An 11,074-nucleotide genomic window follows, 5' to 3' on the forward strand; every position below is an offset into this window, starting at 1 on the left:
TACTGACGCTAATATCATGTGGATTTATCTTCATAAATCCGGATATTCAAGATGTATTATAATACTCCAAAAGTCTTAAATCATTCTCGATGATTAATATGTTATTCACATATAAGACTAATAAACATTTCCGTAACTCCCACTAAACTCCATGTATAAACACAACTTCTCGACTTATCGAGAAAAGTTTTATAACATGATCAAAACATTGATTCTAACTCATTGATGTCCTACTTAAGACCATCTCTTAAGTTTCACATTATCTTAGGATTGCAAGAATCTAATAAACTCATGACATGTATTGAATACATTCCTTCTATTGAAGAAGCGGGTTTTAGATTCACTTGCTACGTATTTCATAACCTCATAATGAAACACAATCCTTAAGAAGATCCAAATAGACTTAAGCATTTCAATTAGTGCAAAACCCTTTGCAACCAATCTTGCTTTGAAATATCTCTTTATTAGTGCAAAACCCTTTGTCACTAATCAAGCCTTTTCGTTTCGGATTTTCATGGCTCTAAGCCTTGTATTGAGTTGTGACTTTAAACACTCTTATGTAAGTCATATGTTCATTACTTTCTAGAAGTAATCAACTTGAATCAACCAATTTCTTTTGTAAGTTATAAGCTCTTTACTTTCTTAAAAGTAGCATGAATTCATCATTTTTAACAAGTGACGAATTTAACCTCCTAGGTTTTGAAGAAACAATGTCTTACACAAAACGTCTCATGTAGCCAAGAAAGACCAGTTTCTTGCGACACAACATTCTTTGTGGCTCTTGAATAATTTCTCCCACTCTGTCTTCTAGAAATAAACTTGTATTTTAGAAAGACAGCTTCATGAGCCGCAAACCCGTCGTGCTCGTGATAATTGCAAGGGAAAAATGAGCATTTGTTTCTTGTGAAAACTTACAAACATGGTACCCTTACCATTTCATATCTCATATGATTCTATTTAGTAGAAAAATAGTTTAGACAAAAATGATAAAATCCCCAAAAGGATCAAGTAACTCAAAGTAACTTGATTGAAGTCCAAACCATATCGAATAGCGTTTGATTTCTTATCCAACCACACATTACTCCATAATGCGTGCTAAGAGAGATTAACTTGTGATACTATATCACATTTCCTTTGGCTTATATCAAAGTCTTCACTTTGATAATCCCATCACGACTAAATCGTGATTCCCTGAATTCTTTGAACTTCTTCAAAGATTTCTCTATTTACCTTATCAACTTAAATTGTTGGTAAAAGAAAATGATCAACCTATTTTGGATCAATGATTTACAACCTCGATCTCCTTTTCAACCAAAAGGCACGAGACATCTTGCTTTGAATACAAGATACGCATATACCATTGACAATCTAATGGTTTCAAGAGTACTCGATAACTCTTTGCGTTCATCATTCCAAAATTTAAGGTTTAATCTTGGGTTGCCAATTTGAGTCTTGCATCATCTTCATGATATATCATTCTAGTTTGGTTTAGAATATTATCACCTTGATAATGGGCTAGCCATACATCAAATCGTGGTGTATAGGGTCACAAAAATTGAAACCTTCTTTGTATCTTAACAAGTTTGTATTCTTATTTAGAGTTTTTGTACTTAATAGTCACAATTAAGTACAACTCCAAACCCAAAAACTAGATTTAGTACACAATGACTCTATCTCTCGACTTCATTGTTGCTAGTCGTCATATTCTAATCATCCTATGTATCAAACATAATGATGAAAACCACCACTGGTTTCTAATATTGACGAAGTGGTACTAGCAAAATTTATGTTTAATCAAATAAACATTTAAAGAAGAAGATCCCATTAGATGTCCCACAACTAACTAGTTGATTCTTCAAAAATTTGGGGTAGTTTCCTTTCTCGTGTCCAATATTTGAGACAATGGAAACTTTATCGGTCGGGATTGATAGGTTTAGTATCGTCATTCTCAACAACTTTACTTTTAACATTACCTTGTATCAATTCCATTATAATCTTTACTTCTTGAACCTCGTTCTCATCTTAACGGTTTAAGAGAATGCTCCCACTTATTTCAATGAGCCTTTGCTTTGAGAAGCAAAATTGAATTCATGAAGAACACTCTTCATTTGTTTGTTTTAGTCTTAAAAACTTTCATTGAGGTGGTTGCGTTATTTTGGTCAATTACGAATTCTCGACAAAACTAATTACCAAAATAATCATTTCAAGGTACTTAATTCTTTTAAGTACATGAAAAACAATCCATTGTAAGTAGATGTGTTAGTCCAGAATCAAAAACCTGTTTGATAATAGATAACTTTAATCTATACTCTTTACAAGAGATCCTTAGCAATGGTTAATTCGAGGTCTTTAGAAGAAAATTCAAATTTTGTCTCTAGTTACGATGTTTTAATGGAGATTTTGAAAAATCGAAATGATATCGTATATGAATCGAGGTAAAGAAATAGAACAAAATGATAACGGAATAGTGGAAAACTTAACATTTATCGTTTTAATAATACTTGTAGATAACAAGTTTTATGCATTTTTCTAGTGACCTCTACCCAACTAGATAAATGATTCCAAGACCCAAATTCATATCAACTTGGGGCACGGTGTGCCGAAATACCCCTCATCAATATAACTCGGTAGATTAACTCTTTAATCGATTCTACTTTTAGAACTCTTGGTCGATGATATTTACATTAATATTCATCTCTAGCCCGAAACACATCCGGAAATACGTCGTGAATACTTTCGTTGAGTACAACCCAAATTTCGAATAAATGTGTCCATAATCCAAACCCATATCAATTTAGGGCACGGTGTGCCGAAATACCCCTCATTAACATGAACTCGGTGGATAAACATTCATCACCCACTTCCCCTACGTAACAAGGTTTGTACCCCGGTGTGGCCGAGTGCACTCCCTCGCGAAATAGGTTTTCATGGTTTCTACTATTTGGTAAGGCTATGTCTCAATTGATTGTTTTAGCGAGAGGTCATGTCAAATTATTATCTATCACGTTTTAAGTGAACTAAAGCGGTGAACTACGATAATTATATTTGACACGGTCGATAAACTCGATAAAATAAGGATGCATGTTTTAGTTATGGCGATTTAGCGATGCATGTGACATAAAATAAAATGCAAGCATAAAGATAAATAAATCCTAGTATGGCCTTCCTAAAATAGAAAACTATTAATCAATTACATATTCGGAAACCAACTCCATTGGTCCCTTGAACTTCGGTTGTGGCACACATCTCGAGGTAACACCGTCTTTATGTAACGCCATTCTTGAAGTAATCCGTCTTTTGGAACTCCGGAATGAATAAAATTACATAATAAATTACATAATTTCCTATTATACATTTGTAACTAAAATAAAATTAAATCTATTAAATTACAAAACGGTGATACGAGATCACAATAAAAATTACAACCGAATCGATATTCCCATACATTTCGGGAAATACCAATTAAAATCTAAGGCCATACTAAGTAAATTACATAATTCAAAATTACATAAATTAAAATTATGAGAATCATAAAGAAAAATGCAGCATTATAATATGTATGAACATGCTCAATTTTATGCTAAATCGCCTTTTAATTAGCCAATATCGTATATTACTCGGTTTTTACGGATTTGCGTGATTTCAACATTTTATAATCACAATAATACATAAACTCATATTTATGCATGAGTTAATTACCCTAACCTCTTAGGACTCAAAATATAGTCTTCACTAATTATTTTGACCATAATTAACTTTTATTTACAAAATTGTTCATAAATGGACCAAAATTACAAAAATAAGCTATTAAACTTCAAATAAATCCAAAAATTCCAAATAAATTCAAAATTTGAAATTTAAATTCATGAACATTCTGGAAAAATTCCATGACACTCATAATGTTCAAAATCTTAGGTTAAAAAATTTGAAAATTTTAGGAAAAACAATGTTGCGGTTTATCGATATTTAATAAAATAATCATAAAATCATGGAAAAATTATTTTCATTAACTTTTCAATTTTAGATCTGAAAAATACAATAAAATGCAACATTAGACGTTTTTCCTAAGTCATAGAATATATTTTATTAATTTTCACTAATAATGTCACTATTTATGTCATTTTTCTTCAAAAATTCATAAATCATGCTAAAAGACTTCTTTATAGCCAATTATTTTACACACATCTTGTAAAATTGCATGTGACAACATATAAATTTTCTATGACCAGATTCGAAATTTAACTCATATTAACCTATTTTTCTCTTAAATCCATATTTAATAATGAAAAATTCATTTTTCGAGCATAACAAGTGCAAAAATTATGAAAAATTACAGGTTATCTCAAAATAATATGTGTGACAACATATCCAAAAACCAACTTAAAATTCGAAGTATAGCTAATTTTCGACCAAAAATGACATTTTTACTCATAAAATCACATTTAAATGCCATTATAGTAAATTATGAACAATAAAAATCCGAAAAATTAACCAAAATACCCTAAAACACTTTAGGACCAGAAATATTAACATGCATGTAATAATTTCGTGATATATCATAATAACACAAATTTTACAAGTTTTATTTTGTTATTCATATAACTCGGAAAAACTTTTAACCAATTTGCATGCAAACAACCGTGGCTCTTGATACCGATTGAAGGAAATGTAGATTCATGTACACTCTAACATACTCATATATGTCTAATTAATTTGTCATAAATTAAAACGGATCTTATGCAAGCAAACAATATAATAAAATAGAGGAGAAATCATATCCTTACATTGATGATTTCGGTATTATGGGCACAAGAGAGATCTCCTTTCTCTTCTTGTTCTTAAGCTTTTCCAATGGAAGAACAAAGATCTAAGTGTAAGATCTCTCCCTATGTATTATACCCAAGGCTTCCTCTTAATTAAATTAACATTACAAATACTAGTGTGATATTAATTTTGTAGAAAAATTGAACCAAAAATATTTGGTTTTGAGCTCTCAAAACCGGTTGAGAGAGTAGGAGAGGAAGAGTGTTTTTTTTTGTCACACTAAAATAATTTGTGATAAGAATGAATGAAAAATTTTTCCACACACTAATCCATATAGTGCATAATAGAAAAATAAGAAAAGAACCCTTGTTCTTTCCAAGGGAGAACAAGGGTAGGGTGAGGGAAAATGGCCTATGCATGGCCTTTGTCCTCTTACACAAAAAGCATTAGGTATGCAAGCCTATATATGAGTAATCATCATTATGTTTCCCATTAATTTAAACAAACACAATATTTGTTCAAATATCCTCCCAATTTCGGCACATATGTTAATATGGAGTCCATATTATTTTTGTCAAATGTCAACATGTCACATGTCATGTGTGACATAAATTTGTTATGTAATTTTTAACATGTTAAAAATCAACGTATTAATAAAAATACGTCACATACAAAAATCGACTTAGTAATTTCATAATTACTTGTGCCAAAATATTTTACCGTTTATAAATCGCATTTATAATAATTCATTCAAATCCAATTGTTTCTTTAAACAATAATTTCATCCGAGTAATAATTTGATTACTCAGACCGTATCTCATTTAATCACATTTCAATTTGATACGAAAATTTTACTTCCAAAATCGTCCGTCAATTTTTCAAGTAATTTAATTAACTCGTAACATTATACGATTAATTAAATAATCAATTAAGTGTATTGCCCTTTAGGTATGACCTAGGGGGTCAACTGATCACCACCGTCACACGACAGTAATGTCAAACTCTAGTCAGCCAATCATTACCGATATATGTTGACCAGTTGACAGTAACAAAATTACTTCCCAATTGTATTCTTTAAAATGAGATTTAATAATGATATTTAAATCATGTGATCGCACTATTGTTGAGGACACATTTCCCAACAATATTGGCCCGATTAACTCACTCACTATCAAGTGTTTATTATCGTCATCTATTTGCTACGTCTAGCAAATGTTAGCTTGCTGATTAACTCATTCACTATCAAGTGTTTATTATCGCCATCTATTTCTAAGTCTAGCATCATAACTTGGTCCCTAATGCTCATTGACCAAGACAAGTTCGAAATGAACCTAATTCCACAATCATGAAGACCCTAACACGGCCAGTAATTCAGAGGATAATATTGACTGTACCTAGTTCTGAAGTGCACGAGATCCATGGATATGCTGGAGGATACTCTTTCAGTAGCTCAATAACCCAATTTTGATAATTAGTTACCATCATCGGAATGGTTGGTTCTACAAAAAACTGTCACTGCAACAAGAAAGTGTTCATATTAGCAAATCTCGCAAGAATCATAAGTCACGGAAAAGGACAGAATCTCGCAATAATATAATCTCTTAATGTAACGTCTAATTCTACGAGATCTACTATATGAAAGTATAAAACTATTGTAGCATTGGCAAATTCATATTAAGCCAAGCTATGAAAATACAAACTTTAGCTACACGATCCCTATTCTTATTGATCCTTGATAGAATCAGAGTAACTTAATAACTTATGAATGTTTCTCAACCCAAAACCACTTTAGCTAGAATTCCAAAGCCATCACTTGCAAGTTTGTATTGAAATTGACTTAAAAAATGAATAAAATCAGCCACTTAAAAACATTTATATTTTGAAACTTGTCAATCAGTAAGGCATGAAATGCATCAAACAAGCACGGATACACAACATACACCCCAGAATCTTCAAAAAGACATACATGAAATGTGAGGAAATATAACAACTGTAATAACACTCCACTTTTAGAAATTTAAATTGTCTTATAAACTATACAAATATTGTTTACTAAGGGTCAAATACCCAAATCATGTACTCTGTACCAGTAAGGTAATTTAAACCGTAGCCTTTTTCTTTGACCCACAGTTATGGCTTCGGCTGTTTATCAACAACCGTAGCTGTTTATAAAAGGCTACGGTTAATAAGAGGAACCATAGCCTTTTCTTCTAGCCTATTCTACTTTTTCTACTAGTGCGCTCCCCTCGTTCCCACATGTCTTCTTTCCGCATGCCAGGAATTTTTTAAAAGTTCGATCTTCCTCAGAGAGATGAATGTCATCTTGTTTGATTCCTTAGATAACTGTGCAGCAAGTTCCATCAGCAAAGCAGATACTAGGAGTAAATCTGAAAGCCAGAGAGAATGTCAGGTTGCTATAGGAAACAATCATACCATGTATTTCTAACAAATTAGGTTTAGAACGTACATGATCCCATCCAAGACATCCCCGTCGCAAATAATGACCCGAAAAGCTGCCCAAGTGTAGCACCAGCGCCAATAAACCCAAACAATCTTGAACCTGACTGAACGCAAATGACATTTACAGGTGCACAGAAATCCACACATGTTACACTGAGAAGGTAGGCAGACAATAACAAACCTCGCCATCCATAACATCAACAACTCTTGCCCATGTTGAAGATATGGTTATCAGGTTCATCAAAGCAATCTAAAGAGGTACGATGACATCAAATTAGAAGCTTTAATTTCAAAACAGAGAACCGAGGTACACTTAAAACAAGGATATTATCATACCCACAGGAACAGTCCAATTCTAACTGAGATGTAGTACCACGAGTGGCCATCCCAACCTGATTGGGCGAGATTAGTGTCATTCTCATCAGGATTTTGAACATGTTCTGAAGAAGAAGGTGCATCGACTGAATTCTGGGAGACAATAAGGGATTAAAACAGCTAAAGCATTACAAGAGAAATAAATTGTGATTATAATTGGATATTGACTGACCACCAATATTTAGCGATCCTACCTTCAGATTGGAGGCTCCTGAAGAATGCCATAACACGAAAAATACAACAAGTGACAAGGCAAAGAATCTGTGTATCAGCACCAACGCCTGAAAATGTAAAACCAACCTATACATGAATACATTGCTGTCAACCTTGGAAATTAAGTACATATGCAAACATAGATAAAGCAAAAATCCCGCTGTGATTTACCATGATCATACACAAAGAAGCAATGTTCCTTAATAAAATAAGCATGGAAACTTGCACGACGAAAACTTGCACATACCGCAACTCACGCTAATATGTCAAGCTCCGTGTTTTAAGCTACTAACCCTAGCATATTACACATACATATCATAACAAAACTTTGTACAATATACCATCAGATTCTAAATAAAAATTGGTAAGTGCCTCAAACACAACAGAGATGAAAACTATCAGAAACTCCATATGTGTTCGATCCTGGAGGACTATTGACGGGGCTTATCATTGATTCTGTGGTAACATGTTTGCAACACGGATGGTATTATGTTATGTACTTATGTGTAGTTTCAAAAAATCTCTATTATGATCCTCCAGGACAAGGATCATGTGAAGGGCCAAGTTTTGATACGCATTAAAAATATGAGGAAGGCATATTTAATTATACCACTTTATATTTTGTTTGCCCTTCTCCTACAGCTATATAATCCCGATACTTAGCTTAGTTCCTACTTAGAACTAGCTTATGAATGGATGAATCATAGATACACTTCTTTAAGTTATTAGATGCATACCTTTAGTTTGCTAGATACACTACTTTAAGTTAATAGATACAGACATTTAGCTAGCTAGATACACTTATTTAAATTAGTAGATAGATACATGTAGCTTTCTAATACATAATAAGGGAAAGAGCTTAGGGTTGGGTTCGGGCCGCCTAATCCAACCCTAAACCCTTACGCGTCCTACTTTTGGATAGATACACTCTTAAGTTACTACATACATACCTTTAATTTGCTAGATACATTGATTTAAGTTACTAGATACATACCTTTAGTTAGTTAGATACACTCCAATAAGTTATGAGATACATACCCGTACCTTGTTAGATACACTCAAATGTATAAGAACAAACAAACAGAGAATGATGAAACAAGCCCTGTGAAGGTAATATGGTCAAGAAGCTTCTCTTTTACAATATCAAGTAAAGGTGAAATAACACAACATGGCTTGTTGCAATTTCAATTGAATCTAATTGTTGCAATTTCAGGGAAAATCAATTATACCTTTTGTAATCTAAAAATGCAAGGAAAACTCACAATTTTCTGGCTAATCAGACAGAAGACAAATCATCAAGCAAACAAATACTAATTACACAGTAAAAATGTAAACTCATAACCAATTAACAGCTGAATGTATGGTAATTTTAAGTTTAAACAAGAAATGGGGAAAAAATCGGGAGTACCTGGGAATTTGACTTGTCGGTGGTAACTCATTTTGATTTCTTCGAATTTGATGGATCTATTTCCCAAATAATGCACATCAAGTGGAGTTCAGAACCCTAATTCATCATCAAGAGCATGAAGGACGATTTGATCATACTATTGCCGACGATTTCCCGTCACAAATTTAATTTCTCCGGCGTGCAGGTCTTGTTCTTCCGGCGAGATGAACCAATGATGTGAAGCATGAAGGATACAAACGAAATAAGACGGGTTCGGCTATGTTGAAGGTCGGCATCGCTGGTAGATTAGGCGGTTGCAGTGGGGTTTTCTGTGTTTTCGGCTGTGATTGATGGTTCGGCGTCGGCGATCGTGGAATAGTAGCCTGTGTCGGTGTGAGAGAGAGAGAGGATATGAATAATTGAATGTCTGGGAGCATAGAGTGGGGGAATAATTTACAATTGAAATGTCAAGCGCGTGTTTTATTGATTTTGGGTAGTTCGTACGGTTCGCACCGTACTTTAGTACACGACCCCGACCCTATATATATATATATATATATATATATATATATATATATATATATATATATATAGAAGAGATCAACTAAGTCCATTACATCTTATGAGTCCATAAGTCCTTCTAAAGGCCCTTGGATGAAGAGAATGGAAGGCTAGGATTAGATCTCAATGGATGGCTACAAATTAATCTCTTCACCTTTTTCTCTAATTAGCTCATCAATTCTATTAACATACCTCACTAATCATTCATCATCTCATTATCACAACTTCTTCTCATCTCTCTACATCTCAATTCTCTTTCCTATCTAAATCCCAAAAAAATCAAAAACCCCAAAAAATCAAAACCCAAAAAAATCATTCATTCATCTCTTCCTCATTCACCACCACCCTACCCGACACCACCCCACCACCCGCCGCCTCGGCCTCCGCCACCGCCCCGACGATTTTTTTTTTGTTCTTTTTTTTCTTTTTTTTTTCGTGTTAGTTTTTATGTATTGAGTTGTTTTTTTCCATTCGTTATTTTTGTTATCTTGTATTTTATTTATTTATTTTTCATTCGTTATTTTTTACTTATTTTCTCAATTCTCGCTTTTTTATAAAAAAAAACTCAGATTTGAAATAACACAAACAATAACACTCCAAAAAAAAAATATAAAAAGTGTAACCTTAATTGTAAATTGTATAACTTTAATGTTTTACGAGTATAACTTTAGTCGTAAATTGTATAACTTTAATGTTTTAGCGGTACAACTTTTGTATAACTTTTGGGTGGAGTTGTTTTTTTTCTATTTGTTAGTATTAATCTTAGACATATTAAAGTTATTATAATGCATATTTTAACATTTCAAATATCGTCTTTTTTTTTTACAAATGTCGTTTCTTTAAAATTCGTCTTGTTTTTTTTATTTTTACAAATGTCGTTTTTTTAAAGTTATTATAAATTTTTCAGTTATGGGCAAAAGTTATACTTTTATGGACTAAAGTTATACAAAAATGGACTAAAGTTATACAAAAATTGCCTAAAGTTATACTGTTATGGACTAAAGTTATAAAAAAATAGACTAAAGTTATACAAAATTTGCCTAAAGTTATACAAATATGGACTGAAGTTATACAAATAAGGACTAAAGTTATAAAAAAAACTGACTAAAGTTATACGAATATGGACTAAAGTAATACAAATAAAGACTAAAGTTACACAAAAATGGACTAAAGTTATACAAAAATGGACCAAAGATATACAAATACATTAGGAATGTGTTGAACTTCTACTCAATGAATGTATAACTCTAGTAACGATATGAATAACTTCTACTCAACGAATGTATAACTCCAGTAGAAGTGTGTATAATTTCA

The 11,074-nt window shown here is 32.5% G+C and overlaps 1 protein-coding gene across 1 annotated transcript; it reads right to left on the bottom strand.

Annotated features, from left to right (window-relative positions):
* Positions 1-6,996: 6,996 nt before the first annotated feature.
* Positions 6,997-9,665, bottom strand: LOC141620003 (uncharacterized). The gene is made up of 6 exons (XM_074436989.1): positions 9,221-9,665; positions 7,794-7,880; positions 7,561-7,692; positions 7,406-7,474; positions 7,232-7,328; positions 6,997-7,151 (listed from the first exon to the last, which is right to left on the bottom strand). The coding sequence occupies exons 4-6, from the start codon at positions 7,463-7,465 to the stop codon at positions 6,997-6,999; spliced, it is 312 nt and encodes a 103-aa protein (XP_074293090.1). The 5' UTR covers positions 7,466-7,474; positions 7,561-7,692; positions 7,794-7,880; positions 9,221-9,665.
* Positions 9,666-11,074: the final 1,409 nt, after the last annotated feature.

This window comes from Silene latifolia, chromosome X, assembly GCF_048544455.1.
Source record: "Silene latifolia isolate original U9 population chromosome X, ASM4854445v1, whole genome shotgun sequence".
In the NCBI taxonomy this organism is placed as follows: domain Eukaryota; kingdom Viridiplantae; phylum Streptophyta; class Magnoliopsida; order Caryophyllales; family Caryophyllaceae; genus Silene; species Silene latifolia.